The sequence below is a fragment of the Somniosus microcephalus genome, chromosome 2, assembly GCF_052327205.1.
Source record: "Somniosus microcephalus isolate GS21.2 chromosome 2, FLI_Smic_1.0, whole genome shotgun sequence".
NCBI lineage: Eukaryota > Metazoa > Chordata > Chondrichthyes > Squaliformes > Somniosidae > Somniosus > Somniosus microcephalus.
Genome location: NC_140988.1, coordinates 159,227,219 through 159,246,168, shown reverse-complemented (window position 1 = coordinate 159,246,168; position 18,950 = coordinate 159,227,219). Strand labels below are relative to the sequence as shown.

At 45.7% G+C, this 18,950-nt stretch overlaps 1 protein-coding gene across 1 annotated transcript in view; it reads left to right on the top strand.

Moving 5' to 3' along the window:
* col25a1 (collagen type XXV alpha 1 chain) overlaps nt 1–18,950 on the top strand; it is a 256,959-nt gene that overhangs the window by 151,893 nt on the left and 86,116 nt on the right. The window contains exons 17-20 of the mRNA XM_085965125.1: nt 13,130–13,174; nt 13,273–13,350; nt 15,720–15,743; nt 16,178–16,222. Of these exons, the coding sequence (XP_085821251.1) occupies nt 13,130–13,174; nt 13,273–13,350; nt 15,720–15,743; nt 16,178–16,222 (192 nt within the window). The remainder of the gene's footprint in view (nt 1–13,129; nt 13,175–13,272; nt 13,351–15,719; nt 15,744–16,177; nt 16,223–18,950) is intronic.

Below are 18,950 nucleotides of genomic sequence, written 5' to 3'. Positions count from 1 at the left end.
CCCTCCCATGTGGTATGGAGGGATCCTAAACCTATGGCCAAAGGTTTTGACCTTTCCCCAGCCTGCTTGTTCCCTGTGGGTCCCATTAAGCTAAATGGGACCTTGTTAGACCGGGGTGAATTGGTCGGGTCTTCCGAATGGACCACGGTGGTGGAAGCTCCAGTGTCCACCGAATATTTCTCCTGCACCGTCTTCACCCCCATCCTAACATAGGGCCTGCTCCCCTCAGCGTTTTCGCGGGGACACAGTTCGACAGGCTGCGCTGGCTCTAGTCATTGCTGGGAGTGGGATGGGGCAGACGGGGTCAAAGCACTGGTGGTGGCTGCTATTCTCCCCTGGTTGGTCAGGAAGAAAGATCGTATCGACTCCAAGAGTGGCTCGATCGCAGCGGGAGGGATACCTGGCTCTGCCTTTTGGGCTGGGGCTGATGAATTCTTTCCCTTATTCTCCTTCCAGGGATTCTTACAATCCTTGCGCCAGTGGCCATCCTTCCCGCACCCGTAACAGTTTAACTTAGTCTGGGAGGGACGGTTCCCCTCCTGGTGCCACTCTTTCTTACTCTGGCCCCCAGGTTTAACCTCATGGACTTTTCCCTTGGGTTGGGGCGTCTCGATACCCCTCATATTTTTAAATGCTATCGTGAGCTGGTGGATCACCGTTTCCTCGATGGTCTGGGGGCTACTAGGGTCAAACCAGGCCGCAGCCTGGGCTCGGATTTGGGGCAGGCAGTTTGTCATTAGACAACGGAGCCAGTGGGTCAATTGAACTTGGTTCAGTAATGCCTGCACTGGCATTCCCGGGCATGCGCTCCGGTAGACTGGCCACAGCCTGTCTGCGAACGCCTGCGGGGACTCCCCTGGGAGCTGTACCGTTTTTTCCACCCGGGCGAACGGATTACCGTCGTTGAGTCCCATGGCCTCCAATATCTCGTTCCTCAAATCCTCATAATCTTTCTGCCCCTTTTTACATTCATCAGATAGGGTCTGGAGGAGATTACTCCCCAGAGAAAACAGCAGCATCTTAGCTTGCTCTGCGTCATCGCAGTCATTAACACACGCTGCCTGTTCTATCTCCCTGAAGTGCAGAGAGGGGTCTCCCTTTTCGGTGAGCTTGGGGATATGACTAACCATGGCACTGAGCTGTTGGGTGCCATGCGGCACCACAAACTGATTTTGGATGGCCCCTGGGTCCTTGTCATCAACGGGCGGGCCGTATCGCCGTTGTCGGAGGGGGTACACCGGTCCTGGTCCCGGCCTATCTAGCGGGGCCTGCTGTGCTTCCCCTACCACTTCATCCTCCACCCCACTTCGCTGCCAGGACTCCTGAAAACTCGGAGCTATGGGTGGCGGCCGTGGGACCTCTGATTCCCTAGCCAACTTTGTTCTGGGTGCTGCCTGTGGGACGGTTCTGTTTGGGTTGCCGATAAAGTCCAACTGGCCTGCCTTTGGGCTGATAAGGCATATCGTCCCCTTCGCCCTCGATAAGGCCATGCCCAAGCTTTCTATCTCCTCCCTGCAGGGCCCGTGATCTGCCTCATCGAACCCCCGGTTGCAGGCTAGCTTATATGCTGCCTTTACCTCCCTTACTTTCTCCTCCTGCTCTTTTAATTTTGGGGTAAGGTCGCAAATTGTGTCCTGCAGCCTTACCTCGCCGCCCCTCGCCTCTCTAACCTGGTATTCTAAGTGCTCCATCTTGCGCCTAGCGCTGGCTTTACTTTCAGCGGTCTGGTACTTCAGGCGCTCTACCCTTGCCTGATGTTCCCGTTGCACCTCGACGGCCCGGGCCTCCAGACACTCTACTTTTGCCTGGTGTTCCTTGGCCGTCTGCGCTCTTTCTTGGCTTAAAGCCTGAAGCGCCACTAGCACCTTCTCTTCCACTGCAACCTTATCCTGCATTTCTAGGGCCAATTTCTTGAGCTTGGCAGCCTGTGCTGCTACAACCCTGTCCAGCACTAAGACCTGTTTCTTATAGCACATTAACCAGACTGCCTTTTCAATTGCCCTCTTATGCTGTTTACTCGCCGTCCACTGGGCGGCGGCGTCTATGGGACGCTCGGCCTTTAACATAGCGCCCACCCATTTCTTGGCGATATTGACCTTTCTACACACATAAGTGGACAACCTCTCTTCCATTGTGGTTTCTCCCTCCGCACCACTGTCTGTTATATCGCATACTGTCGCCGATGTCCTTGCCACGGTCGCTATTTCTGTAGGGGGTTTTGGTTTGGGGTTTGTGTCTGGCCAGTCAGGCGTATCTGAGCTGCTCCAGCCCCGTGCAGTTCGAATCGCTTCCCCTCTGGTTCTGACCACCGGACTTATTACGAGCAGCGATATAAACAAAACGAGACCAGTGGTTTGGTGCAAAGAAAACCAATGTTTATTAAAAATAGAGAAAAATAAACACTATACAGAGAAAATCACTATGTATGTATCACAATTACACTTAGCGGGGGAGGAGAAACGGACACATCGAGGGAAAATGACTAAAATGACAATTTTAGCAATCCCCATTAACTCCCACCCTTTACACCTATCTAAGTTGTCTTGCGATGGGCCAGAAAGTTTATGCTCACCAGTCTCGGATGTTAGAATGCCTGCTCCGTGCCCCGTTGCCTGCCGATGTCTTTAGGGTTTTCACCGCCCAGAGCAGAGATACCCCAGTGATTCAAAGGTAACTGTCGGTATCCTGCTTCCCTGGACGGGCTCTTCGTCATCAATCTTCTTGATGGTAAGGCAGGGCACCGGAGTCCAGGCGAGAGAGAGAGAGAGAGAGATGGCTTCCCAAGGGACTACTTAGACCCCTTTCTGGGAGCCCTTATCACTCGCCAGATCAGCTTATTTCTTTGTCTGACCTGGATGTGTTGAAGATGATACAAAGGAAACCGATCTGGGCCCGTCAACCTGGATGGCCAGTTAATCGGTTTTTAAACGTCCCATAAGTGTTTTCCTTTGTCTAACTGGTCTTGTGATGGGGCCATTCCAGTTTGAATGCCCCGTTGATCGTTTCCAAACAGTGTTGAAGTCAGCTAACGAAGGTCTGAATGCAGCTATTACCCGTTGATTATCTGTGCAAACGGCCTTGATGGGTTTTAATCAGAGGCCCGAATGCTACTGTTTGCTTCTCATACATAAATGCAGTAGGCCTGTCTGCCTTCTAATTTCTGGAACATTCCTTCTTTGTCAGTCCAAACCTGAACTTTGCAGGCCTTGGCCATGAGGTTGACCGTAGCCATCTTGTTGAGCCCTGGAGCCCTGGATTTTAAACTCAGTCCAGCCAGGGTTTCTCCAATAAGCCAGAAGTAAATCTTCAGGGGAGACATGAAATTTGCGAATCCTTTCAAAAAGATCGCAGAATTTTAAGCGCTAGAAGCAGACCCACCCACAAAACCTGCCACGCCCCCAGGGTGAATTAAGCACCATGGGGAGTTTCCGCTATATGCGCTCGTTTACGTGCCTTCGAGGAGGCTCAAAAAATTAAGCTGGTTCTTTTGGGCACGCTTTAAAAGCTTTTGAATTTTTTTTGGAATTTACTAAGAAACTGACAACTGTACCCCAATGTAACTCGCAAACGGTTCTGTATATTTTTTAAAAGTCATTTTCAGTAATTTAAAATCGGGTTCCTCACAGGTGATGAATTGGCACTGTGATTAAAAATGGTTTTTTTTTGTGATAAACCCATTTTCAGCTGTTTTATTCGAACTGTTAATCGAACCTCTTAAATATATCAAGGAATTTTTGTAAAGCAAAATTTTTTTTTTTTTTAATTACACTTTAAAACATTGCCCAATTCTGTTGGTTCATGGCAGATTTTGCGTTCGGTGATATGCAATTGAGTTTGAGCGAAAACTAAAAAAAAACACTTTTTAAAACGGGCGCAATTTTGCGCCCATTTCGCCGATTGTGCCCAAAGTGGAAATTTTACCCCATATATATTTATAAAATGTTTTAGGGTTCAATTTAATTTTGCCTGCTATTCTTTTCTCGTAATCTCTCTTTGTCTCCCGTATTAACTTTTTCAATTCCCTCCTGTACTTTCCACAATCTTCCTGGTTATTTACTAAATCTTGCTCCAGACATTTGTCATAAGCCTCCTTTTTCTGTTTTATTTTTAACTTTTATTTCCTTTGTCATCCAGGGCGCATTAGCTTTGGATGCTCTACCCAGTTTGTACCTGAACTATCTCTTCCCTGAATGCCTTCTATTGCTCCGTTACTGCTTAACCCTGCAATCGTCTTTTCCAATCTGCCTGCGCTAGGTCCCTTCTTAACTCACTGAAGTTAGCTCTTCCCCAGTTGAGCATTTTTACCTTTGATATTTTCTGGTCTCTTGCCATACTCTAAATCGAATGATGTTGTGGTCACTGTTAGCTAGATGATCTCCGACTGTAACACCCTCCACTTGCCCTACTTCAATTCCCAGAACCAGATCCAACACTGCTTCCTTCCTTGTTGGACTGGAGAGATAGGATGGACCGAAAGCCACTTTAGGTCAGCAAGAACAGGTGTGATAGATGAGCGGGGCCCGTGTGGATTAGGATAAGGGCAGCTTTGGATGAACTGAGGTTTACAGAGGGTGGAGGATGGGAGGCCAACCAGGATAGCATTGGAATAGTTGAGTCTGGAGATAACAAAGGTGTGGAGATGCCATAACAAAGGCATGGATGAGGGTTTGAACGGTAGATGGGTTAAGGCAGGTGGACTCAGGCTATGTTCGGAGGTGGAAGTAGGCGTGCTTCCTGATGGAGTGTATATGTGGTCTGAAGCTTAGCTGGGGGTCAAATAAGGTGGCAAAATTGAAAACTGTTTGGTCCGGCCTGAGACAGTGGACGGCGAGGGGGATAGGGTCAATGGCAAAGGTACAGAGTTTGTGATGGGGTCCAAAGATGATGGCTTCAGTCTTCCCATGTTTAACTAGAGGAAATTGTGGCTCATCCAAGACTGGATATTGGACAATCAGTCTGACATCAGAAGGGGCGGTGGAGAGAAGTAGTGGATAGGCAGAGCTGGGTGTCGTTGGCTTACATGTGGAAATGGAACCTTTGTTTGTAGATGATGTTGCCAAAGGGCAGCATGTAGATAAGGAAGTGGAGGGTGTCTCCAGAGGTAACTGTGCGGGGACTGGATTAGGTAGGGGCGGAGGTGGGCGATGTAACCGAGATGGAAGAGGCAGTCTTTGTGATAAAGAGGATATGGGGTCAGAAGTTCAGCCCAGAGTAAAAAAAAATTGAGGTTGCAAATAGTCTGGTTTAGCCTGAGACGGTGGCTTGGGGAGGAGGTGGGGGGTGATGCTGATGGCAAGAATACAAAGTTTCTGATGGAGGCCAAAGATGATGGCTTTAGTCTTCTCAATGTTTAACTGGAAGAAATGTTAACTTAACCATGACAAAACGTTGGACAAGCAGTCTGACAGCATAGAGCCAGTGGAGGAGTCACAAGAGGATATGAAAAATATTATCGACATACATGGGGAAGCTGGACCGTTGTCTATGGATAATATGTTCAAAGAGGCAGCATATGGATGAGGAAGAGGAGAGGGCTTAGGAGGGATCCTTGGGTGCCCTCCAGAGTGTGGGGTTGGAAAAGAAGCCATTGGTAAAGATGTTGTGGACAAGATCATATAGATGAGAGTGGAACCAAGTGAGGGTGGTACCACCAAACTGGACAACAAGCCAGGCATTGTAGGAGGATAGTGTGGGCAACCATGTCAAAGACTACAGGGAGGTCAAGGAGGACAAGGAAAGATAATGAACCATGGTCACAGTCATAGTGAATGTCACTCATAACTTTGGTTAGGGTCGTTTCAACGCTGTGCGATGGGTGAAAACCTGATTGGAGTGATTCAGACAAGGAGTTGCAGGAGAGATGAGCATGGATCTGGAAGGCAACAACATGGTAAGGACTTTAGAGAGGAAAGGGAAGTTATGATGGGACAGTAATTTTCATGGACAGAAGGTGAGATTTTTGAGGAGGGGGTCAAGCCTGCAGATTTGAAAGGACTGGTACAGTGCCTGAGGGGAGAGTGCCATTTACAATATCAGCCAGCATGGGGGCCAGGAAGGGAAGATGAATGGTCAGCAGTTTAATGGGAATGGGCGGTCAAGAGAGCAGGAGATGGGTCTTATGGATGAGATGAGTTTGGAGAGGGCATGGGACAAAATAGGAACAAAACTAAACAGAAACAGGAGTTCTAGGCTAGGGTAGTGGGGGTGTGGGGATGGGGGGCAGGTGGTGGCTGGAAGGAGAATTATCTCAATGGGCAGGGTGAACGAGGCAAGCAGCAGAGGTAGCTGAATGGACAGTCTCTATTGGTGTCCTCTGATCCCCTATTACAGCAATTAACTACTTCTTGAATGGCTCCCCCATCATACCCGGTGGAGAGAGAAACAGTTAATGTTTCAGGTCGATGACCTTTCATTAGAACTGGAAAAAGTTATGTAACAGATTTTAAGCAAGTGCAGGGGATGGGAAAGGGGGGGAGGGGAGGAAAGAACACAAGGAAAGGTCTGTGATAGGGTGGAAGGCAGGAGTGATTAAATGACAAAAGTGTATGATAGTACAAAGCAAAAGGAGATGGTAATGGGACATGTAAAGAAGCAAAAGATGAGTCTAGAAGAGGTGTAAATGGGAATGGCAGAATCATCAACAGCTGCCATGTGAAAAAATAGGAGCAGAGGTTATGGTCTGAAATTGTTGAACTTGATGTTGAGTCCAGAAGGCTGTAAAGTGCCTAATCGAAAGATGAGGTGCTGTTCCTCGAGCTTACGTTGAGCTTCGTTGGAACAGTGTAAGAGGCCGAGGTCAGAGTGGGAGTGAAGCGGTGAATTAAAGTGACAGGCGACCGGAAGCTCAGAGTTACACTTACGGACTGAATGGAGGTGTTCTGCAAAGCGGTCACCCAATCTGCATTTGGTCTCCCCAATGTAGAGGAGACCACATCGTGAGCAGCAATACAGTATACTAAATTGCAAGAAGTACAAGTAAATCGCTGTTTCACCTGGAAGGAGTGTTTGGGGCCCCGGACAGTGGGAAAGGAGGAGGTAAAAGGGCAGGTGTTGCATCTCCTGCACTTGCACGGGAAGGTGCTGTGGGAAGGGGAAGGGGTGCTGGGGGTGATTGAGGAGTGGACAAGCGGTCCCTTCGGAATGCTGAAAGGGGAGGGGAGGGGAAGATGTGTTTGGTGGTGGGATCACGCTGGAGGTGGTGGAAATGGCGGAGGATGATCCGTTGAATGTGGAGGCTGGTGGAGTGAAAGGTGAGGACAAGGGGAACCCTATCGTGGTTCTGGGAGGGAGGGGAAGGGGTGAGAGCAGAAATGCGGGAAATGGAATGGACACGGTCAAGGGCCCTGTCAACCACAGTAGAGGGGAATCCTCGGTTGAACAGATGCAACGGAGACCGAGAAACTGGGAGACTGGAATAGAGTCCTTACAGGATGCAGGGTGGGAGAAAGTCCAGGTAGCTGTGGGAGTCAGTGGGCTTATAGTGAATGTTTGTCGATAGCCTATCCCAGAAATGGAGACAGAGAAATCGAGGAAGGGAAGAGTCAGAGATGGACCATTTGAAGGTGAGGGAGGGGTGGAAATTGGAAACAAAGTGAAGTGTCTGGTTCAGTCCAGTTCCGTATGAGTACCCCTCATGTTCAAAGAATTAGCTGGAATCACTGCGAGTGGACAGAGAGAAGTCATTATCCTAAACCATCTGGCTATTTCAGGTGAAGAAGGAGGCCCTTGGCAGGAGCTGAGGTAAACCTCAAAAAGGCTTAAATGTAAGCCATTGTTTATTTAAAAAGATGAAAAGATTTTACTCCTTAGGGCTCACTCATCCATCATGCTTACAGTGGACTCTGAAGAAGACAGTTATTTTTTGTATGTGGTGCACATGTAACTCATCAAAGAAGCACACACTGAAGTTTACTTAACAGCTTCCACTTATGAAGCAAGCTGTGTTCTTTCATCATCTGTGTCCCGCAACCATTCACATTTTTCTTTCTTACTGAGGCATTCTGGCACATGTATGTGGTTTTCCCCTGGTTATATTTCTTGGCAGGGTCTCACTTATATATTAATATAATAGGGTGTCTGCAAACCTCAGTCACAAGCTCGTGGTGTTTCACAGCTGCCCCTACAATGGAGCTGGTAGCAAGTCAGTCACATATCTGGAGGCTATGAGTCCAATTCTCAAGTGGAGCATTAGGTTGTTTTTTCTTCTCCCACAGTCACTATTTTCTCTGTTTTTTCTTTCATCCAAAATGACCAACTGCCAAAGTAATGTCGTCCCTAGTCCCTTACAATAAAGAGAGCAAGAAATAGCACCATCAAATGGTGCAAAGCGATATTGCAATTTATTAGAACATAAGAATTGCTGAACGAAAAAGCACCAAGATCCATCTGGTTCATAGAAACATAGTAGGAGCAGGAGTAGGCCATTCGGCCCCTCGAGCCTGCTCCGCCATTTAATGAGATCATGGCTGATCATCCAAATTCAGTACCCTGTCCCTGCTTTCTCCCCATATCCCTTGATCCCTTTAGCCTTAAGAAATATATCTAACTCCTTCTTGAATATATTTAATGAATTGGCCTCAACTGCCTTTCGTGGTAGAGAATTCCACAGGTTCACCACTCTCTGGGTGAAGAAATTCCTCCTCATCTCTGTCCTAAATGGCTTACCCCTTATCTTTAGACTGTGGCCCCTAGTTCTGGACTCCCCCGCCATCGGGAACATCCTTCCTGCATCTAGTCTGTCTAGTCCTGCTAGAATTTTATAAGTTTCAGTGAAATCCCCTCTCATTCTTTTAAACTCCAGCGAGTATAAGCCCAGTCGACCCAATCTCTCCTCATACGTCATTCCTGCCATCCCAGGTATCAGCCTGGTGAATCTTCGCTGCACTCCCTCCATGGCAAGAACATCCTTCCTCAGATAAGGCGACCAAAACTGCACACAATACTCAAGGTGTGGTCTCACCAAGGCCCTGTACAACTGCAGCAAGACATCCTTGCTCCTGTACTCAAATCCTCTCGCTATGAAGGCCAACATACTATTTGCCTTCTTAACCGCCTGCTGCACCTGCATGCTTACCTTCAGCAACTCATGCACAAGGACACCCAGGTCTCGTTGCAGTTCCCCTTCTCCCAATGTATTGCTGTTCAGATAATAATCTGCCTTCCTGTTTTTGCCACCAAAGTGGATAACCTCGAATTTATCCACATTATACTGCATCTGCCATGCATCTGCCCAATCACCCAACCTGTCCAAATCATATTGGAGTTTCTCGGCATCCTCCTCACAGCACACACGCCCACCTAGCTTTGTGTCGTCTGCAAACTTGGAGATATTACATCTAGTTCCCTCATCTAGATCATGAATATATATTGTGAACAGCTGGGGTCCTAGCACTGATCCCTGCGGTACCCCACTAGTCACTGCCTGCCACTCGGAAAAAGACCCGTTTATTCCAACTCTTTGCTTCCTGTCTGCCAACCAGTTCTCTATCCAAGTCAGTACCTTACCGCCAATCCCATGTGCTTTAACTTTTCACGCTAATCTCTTATGCGGGACCTTATCGAAAGCCTTCTGAAAATCCAAATACACCACATCCACCGGTTCTCCCTTATCTATTCTACCAGTCACATCCTCAAAAAATTCCAGTAGATTAGTCAAGGACGATTTACCTTTTGTAAATCCATGTTGACTTTGTCCGATCCTGTCACTGTTTTCCAAGTGCTCCGCTATTACATCTTTTATAATGGACTCTAGCATTTTCCCCACTACCGATGTCAGGCTTACCAGTCTATAATTCCCTGTTTTCTCTCTACCACTTTTTTTAAATAGTGGGGTTACATTGGCTACCCTCCAATCGATGGGAACTGTTCCAGAGTCTATAGAATTTTGGAAGATGACCAGCAATGCATCCACTATTTCTCGGGCCACTTCCTTAATTACCCTTGGATGTAGATTATCAGACCCTGGGGATTTATTGGCCTTCAATCCCGTCAATTTCCCTAACACCATTTCCCTACAAATACTGATTTAATTCAGTTCCTCCCCCTCATTAGTTCACCTTCTATCATCCTGCTATTGCATGCCACAGCAATAATGGAGTTGTTTTTCCTCTGCTTTCTATCGGCCCCTAATTATTTATCCATTGTAAGATATTTCTGCTGATTCCTGCTTTCTTTATTTTTATTACCAACCTTTCCAGAAGAACTGTATCAAAGGCCTTACTGAAATCCAAATATACAACATTAAATGCCTTACCCAACACAAGCTCCTTTATCACACCCTCAAAGAAAACCAGTAGATTTGATTGACAAGACATATCTTCCATGAACCCATATTGGCTATCTTTTATCATTTTATTTCTGTCCAGATGCTCCGTGATCTTATCAGTAATCAGGGTTTCCATAACTTTACCCACAATAGATGTCAAACTCACTGGTCTGTTGTTTCCTAAGTCACTTTTGTTACCTTTTTTAAGAATAGGAGTAACATCTGCCTTTTTCCAGCCTCCAGGCACCTCTCCAATATTCAGTGATTTCTGAAAGATTTATGCCAGAGTTCCTGCAACATCCTCCCTTATTTCCTTAAGGATACGTGGATACATCTTATCCAGCCCTTGAAATTTATTTACCTTAAATTTGCACAGCTGTTCGGTAATCATGCTGGTAGTAATGTGAATAGTGTCAGAACTTACCTCTGCGACACCCTCTAGTTCCCTTTCCAGATCAAATAAGTTACTTGTCTGCTCCTTGGCAAAAGCTGAGGCCAAAAACTTCTTTAACACTTCTGCAGTCTGTGTAGCATAAGTTGTCTTGTCCTCACTTAATCAATCCCACCTTAAATGGCCCAACCCCATCACTTGTTTTTCTTTTTTTCATAATATAACTAACAAATCTTTTTGTTGTTACCTTTCACTTCTCTTGCCATATTCAATTCAAAAATGTTCTTTGCCATTTGATGCTGTTTATACTCTCCAGGCATACCTTTTGATATTGAATCTTTCTTAATTCTCTGGCATTTTCCTTCATGGCCTTAAATGTTTTTTTCCTTCTATGGGTTGCTTAGTAGTCTTGTTCAAGCAGACAGGAGTGCCTTTAAGCTTGGTACCTTTGCTTTGCATGGGTACACATTGGTCCATTGTTCCTCCACATTGGTCCATTGTTCCTCCCCTAGCCATTTTCAAACCTGCCAGGCGCATAAAGTTGGTCCTCTTCAAATTTGGCAATTTTTGTTGTTTTTCTTGCCTTTCCCATTGAAGTTATTAATACTTTTAGTTCCTTTTTCTCGCACCATTGGAATTAGACTTATGCCTCGAATTATATTTACACTGGTACACTTTGGGCTGGATTTTCTCAGCCCGGAGGAGGCGGACATGGAGGCGGGACAGCCGGTAAACTCGGAGAAAGTGGGGGCCGATGGCAAACCCACCCCCATCCCGCCTCCGTGCCCTTTTGCCAGGAGGCGGGAAGATGTGCAGCTTCGGGTCCCGCCTCCTGGAGGCGGGAAAGGCATGTAATCCTTTTAACTGCCTGTTAACAGGTAGTTAACAGGCAGAAAAAAGGATTAGTGCCATTCTACCTTCACAGGTGAAGGCGTCCCAACCTCGGAGAGCCCCGTCAGGTTGGAGGAGACGTGGAGGAGGTCGGAGGGACCAGGTGAGTGATGGATGCAAGTGTGGAGTGGTAAATATGCAAGGTGAATGATAAGTTTTAAAAAGTGTTCACTTACCTTGTTTTCTTCCTACAGCCTTTAGCCGCGCTGGATGGGGAGAGCCGACATCCTGCTTGTCAATTTCACAGACTGGCTGTTGGAACCTCTGAACCAACAGCCATGTGAAATTTACAAATTTGAAAGGTTAGATGAGTCTTGAACACAAAGACTCATCAAACTAAACAGAATGTCAGTGTTTGACAGCTTCACAGAGCTGTCAAATGCTGACATTTCTTCTTTCAAGAAGACTTGACAGATAGCACGTCTGATGTTGACGTGATCTATCAGTGACTTCCTCCCTAATTGGCCTGCTGAGCCTGCAGGGCGGGCTTAACAAGGTCAATCAGGGGGAAATCCCTCTGGTTGGTCAGGCGAGGATGGAGGCGGGACATTGACACGAAAAGCAGCAGTCCCGCCTCCAACTCACCTCCATTCACAAAATCCAGCTCACTGACTCTAACTTTGCTTTAACTAGTGCAAGTGCTTTCTTTCACCTACTGCAACCACCTCCCGTAGAACCTCAAAAATACAAACGTCTTGGGCCAAGGGCTTGTATGTCTGAAATGTCTGTAACTTATAGGCTTTGCAACTTTCCAACGATTGAGCAAGGAGTTAACTTTTAAAGGGGGCATAGTCTCTATGAAAACGTGTCTGGCTCGTTTTGTTTGAGGAAGTAGAGAAGCCAGAGAACCATACATTGTTTTCATTATGATGCATGAATAAATTATGCAATGATGTGCTTTAATGAGATTTATGTCACTGTATCATGGTTTTGTTAAAAAAAAGTTTAGTAATTAATACTTCACAGAAACAGGCCCTTAAAGACAATTTCATAGTGGGCAGTATGGGTATTATCTCAACGTACTGTCTTTACTGTGAAATATAATGGGGATGATTTTCAACTGCTGGTCGCCTATTTCTCACCTGAAAAGCGGGCAGCTGGCAGTTGAATATCGGGGTTTGGGTGGGGCAGTTTGGCCGCCTCATTGAGGTCCAAGGCCCACCTGATGTCATTTTTAAATGAACCTCGCATCTGCCTGAAACAAGCAGGAAGCTGCTTAAATATGCAAATAGGGGTCCTACGCCAGTTGTAGGACCTCGATTACAATTTTTAGGTATAAATAGGTACAGCGTGCAGTGTGCATAATCTGCTTACTTGTACCAGGCATTGAGTGGCCGAACCAGCGGCCCTTAAAGGCACTGCTGTAAGTCGCTCACCAAACAGCCAAAGAGATTTTAATTTTTTATTCTTGAGAAGCAGGAGTCCCCCTCCTGAATCCACAACAATCTCCTCCAGCCTGCTGCTGGCCCATGCAATGTGCCCACCCCCAGAAATTGTAATTGTAATGGTGCATCTATGGGGCAGGGGCCTGCTGTTTCTGCACACAGTTTTATAACTGGATTATAATTATTCCTGTGTTCCAGGGCGACCGTGGAGACAATGGGGATTCAGGGCCTATGGGACCCAGAGTAAGTTGCTTTGTATTTTCAGTATTCTTCGATCAGTTTTCATACATTTTCCATCTGTGGACCTGAATTCACTGCGGACTGTAATGATGCTTTTTTAGGGTCCACCTGGGCAGAAGGGTGAACAAGGGGTAACAGAGATAATAGACTACAACGGCAATATCCATCAAGCACTACAGGTGAGTGCAAATGCAGCAGACCCTCTACTCACAGGCACATTTCCATTTAACTCACCCGCCACCCCCCCCCCCCTCACATGCTATAGGGGTAACACTGCTTTAAGATTTTGCACAAAACAACTTTTTCTAAAATGTCAAAGATGAAGTATGACAAGATATGTTTCAAGAGGAACAGTTCAATCTTATATCAGATCCTCGATTACATTTTTAGGTGTTTTTCTACTTGTAATGGTGAGGAATGTCAGTATAGGGAAATTGAGCAAGTTCTCATTTCAGGCACTCAATGATATGTCAGATCAGGCATTGCATGGTTAGAGGCAGAGTAAAGCTCCAACCTGGAGCACTGTGTACAGTTTTAGGCTCCGTACCTAAGGAAGGATATACATGCCTTCGAGGGGGTGCAACGAAGGTTCACTGGATTGATTCCTGGGATGAGAGGGTTGTCCTATGAAGAGATATTGAGTAGAATGGGCCTATACTCTCTGGAATTTAAAAGAATGAGAGGTGATCTCATTAAAACATAAAATTCTGAGGGGAATTGACAGGGTAGATGCTGAGAGGCTGTCTTCGTTGGCTGGAGTGTGCAGAACTAGGGGACATAGTCTTAGGATAAGGGGTCAGCCATTTAAGACTGAGATGAGGAGGAATTTCTTCACTCAGAGGGTTGTGGATGTTGAGTTACTGAGTTTATTCAAGGCTGAGGTCAATAGATTTTTGGACTCTTTAAGGGAATCGAGGGATACGGGGATCAGGTGGGAAAGTGGAGTTGAGGTTGATGATCAGCCATGAACTCATTGAATGGTGGAGCAGGCTCGAGGAGCCATATCGCCTACTCCTGCTCCTATTTCTTATGTTCTTACCCCCACCCTCAAAAAAGTACTCCCTACCGCACTAGCGTGACATTTTCATTTCCTGTACCAGCCATCCTCATGGTGTCTCTGGGTGAAATTGTCAACTTAGACCCAAATTGTGCTAAATTATGGGTGGTTTTATGCTGTGGGCCCATACCCATTAGAAACTGGAAGCATCAATGGTATCGGCCCTCTTATAGAGATGCCTGATTTCCACCATTCTGGCAACTTTCTGCCAGTTGTATTGCTTTCTCTCCCAAATGTCTTGCCAGTGCTGCACCTTCCTGCATTCTCACAGGCGCGGGTGACGGTCAAAATTGCGCAAATTAGCTGACCACACCCTGAACTCAGATGGGGTCAAGAGCAGAGGTCAGCACCAAATTACTCACAGCGAAGTGGGATCGAGGAAACTCAACTCCTGTGTCTCTATTTAAATCTCAATTTTATTTCTGGCTTTCTGTTTGTTTCTGTGGTCTCAAACATCTGTTGATATAAGAAGTTCTTTTTATCCCAATGTCTTCAGAGCTTTTATTAGATTAATTTAGATTTAAAGGCAAACTGAATTCAAAATACAAATATTAGATTGGGATCATGAAAGACTATGACCTTCTGCTTCTGATATTCCCATGTCTCATCATATGGAGCAGATCTATCTGTCTATTTTACTATGCTTATAATACTGTTTGCTGAAAAATAATTGTGTGATTATAAACTTCTTACTTTTTTTCCATTGAGCGTATATCATAGCAATATATATATAGGTACCAGATGTGTTGTTAAGACCAGCTAGTCCTTCTAGATTGCTAGGACAACAGTTAGCACAGATTGCCAGAAGTATATATTAATCAAATAATGCTTAACTTTAAAACACTGTCATTTTGAGGTAAAGTTATTGTAGATAGCTTTTAACCCATTGGTTTTAAGGCCTTGGATTATGTTTTCATGTCTCAGTTACCATGACAACATTGAAGGCCTCTGTATGCAACATTGAAGGCCTCTGTCCATCTGTGTGGGCTGTTACATTGCAATAAAACAATTTATGCCAAAGTTTACAAGTGCATTTTTTCCGAGGAAATTTTATCCAGTGATAAACAAGAGTTATTGAAAATCTAAAAGATAATGTGGGAGTAGCTACATTAAAGCTCCAGTGGTCCCTTGGAGCCTTTGCAGGCCTTTGCCTGTGGAATCTGCATTGCTGGCATAGAGATGATAATGGTGAATGCATAGTCAGGAGACTAAGGTGGTAATTCTCCCCTTCATCGCTTGAGCAGTAAAGTGGCGGAGCGGATTGTCCGTCTGTTATAGAAACCACCCGATTTCAATGGTCCGCTCCGCCGGTTTAATGCTCAAGTGGTGATGGTGTAAATTATCCCCTAAGTGCCGCTTTGGACAATCAATGTACAACAGTTTTTTAGCAAATGCCCAACTGCAGCAATAAATCACAGAACAGATCAGTTAAAACTTTTACAAGTTTGTCCTTACGGTTTTTTTTTTCTTTAATTTCGGCATTCTCAACAGAGGATCACCACCTTAACTGTCACGGTAACTAGATGGGTTCCTGAGGGCTACTGCATGAGCTGTTGTGGCTTGTGGCTGCATTATTATGAATTCAGGCTACTGTAAATAATTGTCTGACTTGCTGAAGCTCAGATCAGTAACAGTGTTAATACACTGTGCAGAGTGAAGAAGATGTCCCTTTCTCCATAACCTGCCATTAATGTAAGCTTCTTAGTACACCTTATTAGTGAACTACAATAACTGCTCATTGCTCACATTCTTCATCAGCGTTTTATTAATTTAATGACTTTTACCATAAACATTATTACCCTGTACCCGCCCAGCTCTGTTTTGTACTGTTGTGCTTTCATTTTTGATTTTATAAAGGCAAATTGCACGATCTGTGGAAGGATGTTGATGTAAAAATATTTCAATTCTTTCTGTGCAAAAGTAATTATTTTTTGTTTCTGGGTCGTCAGGGTCCACCGGGGCCTCAAGGGTCTCCAGGAATGCCAGGGCCAAAGGTAGGAAAATCTTATTTCTTTTCCATGATTGACAGGGGGCTTTCTCAATAGTCACTGGGGACGGTCTCATTTTAATGACATAGACTGAAAAGGATGGTGCAGAGTAAAACTTGGTTTCCTGCTGACAATGCTGTTGTTTTTAGAGGAAGCAGATTTGTATCATAAGTGTTCATTTACGCACAGCCAGTGTGAGATCTGTACAGGTGGAACATGTGCACAGGTTTGCACATTTCCCACTAAATCTGTACAAGCTTGCTCAGAATACCGCTGGTCTGTACAAAGTTCCATAAAGCAACTTTAGGGACTGCATGCAAGCTTGCACAACCCCTCTGTGACTGAGTGCTTCACTCTTTAAATGAAGCCCGTTTATTGGGTCACCTAATGAAAATTACATTTTTCTTACACCAGTTAAGCCCCATTGCACTTGATATTTTTGTAATAAAGATAGAAAACAGAAAAATATTAATTCACAGCAGGTCAGTCAGCATCTGAAAGAGAAAGAGGCATTAACATTTCAAATGGGAGCCTTTATCAGAACTGTCACAAAGCCTGATGCTGTAGCTCTAATGAAGGGTCTCCCACAAAACACCAGCCTATCTTTCTCCGTCAGCTTCTGACTGCATTTCCAGCATTTCTGTTTTCCAGCAATTGCATTTTTCATCTCTAATAAAACAATTCAATACTTATTTAAATCCAGTATATTAGGAATCAATAAACTGCCCCTTTACAAGAGGTGTCCCTATTGCAGTATTATTCCCTATACCAGTGTCTCAATCGTACCAAATTGTTCTGACTTGAAGTAAATAAAATAATGGCACCAGAGCAGGAGGATTGTACGACTGGCAAGGTGAGACTGGCAAGCCAGTATTTATTGCTTTCAAAGTCAACCACATAGTCCGCGATTTTACGAACCTCAGCGGGTCCGTGGTGGGCGACATCGGTGGCGGGTCTCAGCCCCGCTGCTGGCTCCAGCCGGGCCTCTGAAATGACTTTCCACTGATTGGGCTTATTAAGCCCGCCCAGCAAGTTTCCCAGCCAATTGAAGGAAGCGGGTCTGATGACGACATTTATAACACGTCATCAGCCGGTTTCCTTAAAGGGACCATAGCCAAATTTAGTTTGACATTTGTGCTTTCAGTGTTCTACAACATTGAGGTGCTGCAAACACTGACAATCACTGTACAGAGGTGCAGGGCTGCACCCAGGCTCTCCCATGACTCCCTCCATATGACTATGGAGGGAGTCACAGCACACAGGAGGTCCTCCTCCCTTCCCATGGGCGGAAGAGACCTCCCCAGGACACCAACACAGGCAGGTTGCACATTGCACAGGAGGGCACAAGCAGGGATGTCATCAGGAGGACCTGGCTGCAGTGGCGCAAATCTTTCAATGATCTCAGTAGATCACAAAACATTACTGCAAAGCCACACTCAACCTCATCCTGCTGTGCCTCTCATCACATCCCCATCACTCTGCCTTCCCTACCCTACTCCTGCACATCCTTACTCATACCAACTTACCTTGCACCTTCACCCATCTTTCTCTATCTACATTATCACTTCCCCATCTCACTAGCCACCCCTCACACTCACCCTCATCCTACTGCAAGCATACCAACTAACAACACACAAGGGTATGCACTTGGGTGTTTTAGCCAAAGTTCATGTAAAGTTTCTGTTAATGTGCTGTCAAACATTGAAACCTTTATTTTCAACACTTTGCGTTCTTGGACAGATTTGTGTGCACCTTTGGAAGTGGCTTAGTGAATTGCAGTGAATGGTGAGACATAATGGTACCCCTGCAATGCTGATGAGTGTGAAAGGAATGGCTTGGACATTGTAAGGATGCTTTATGTTATTTGTGTGGAGTGGTGCCAACCTGGTGCATCATGTGGCAGCCAGGGTGTACCGCATCAAGTGAAGTAAACGTGACCATGGTGAGGCTGAACGTGGTCGCATTCTGAGGACCAAGGTGAGAGAGTTTCAAGGGCACCCATGCTGATGGAATAGATGGCAGGCGAAGTAGAGGTGACAGAAGCAATCTGTCAATGGTGGGAGAGATAATGAGGTCAGACTGGATGGAGACTTGTGTAATGACTTGCAGCATCCTGAATCTGTCGTATAAATGCAGTTTAGAGAAGCTAGTGGTTAAGGGAACATTTCTCAATCAGCTGGGAGCTTTGACTTGACATTTGAAGCTGTCAACTCATCAGCTGATTCAATGGCCACTGACCTCTCGCCTCAGCTTCACAGACAGGAAACTGGTGGGTGACCTGTCAAATCCAAAAAGCTGGGGAAAAAAATATTAATAATTGGCTGTAAACAAGCCACTAATTATTTAAATTGGCTCCCCCGCCGCTGCCTGTCGAGTCGGCTCAGCGCTGGCAGATCCGACATCAGGAAAGTCCAGTGTGCACATTTTGACAGCGGGTTCTCAACCCACTGTCAATCATTTTAAATTTAACAGCTGACCCGCAACCCATCCCGTCCGCTGAGCACCAGCAAAATTCCGGCCGACATGTGGGACTGAACTCACCAGGTGGGAGTGGCAGGTTACCTTCGCTGAAGGACATTAATGATTCAGTTAAGTTTTTACAACAATCCAGCAGCTTTCATGGTCACAAATTACCAAATTTATTAAATTTAATTTCACAACTTGCTGCGGTAGGATTATGGACTCACAACCTCCAGGTTGCTAAGGCAGTACCATAACCACTAGGCTACTGTAC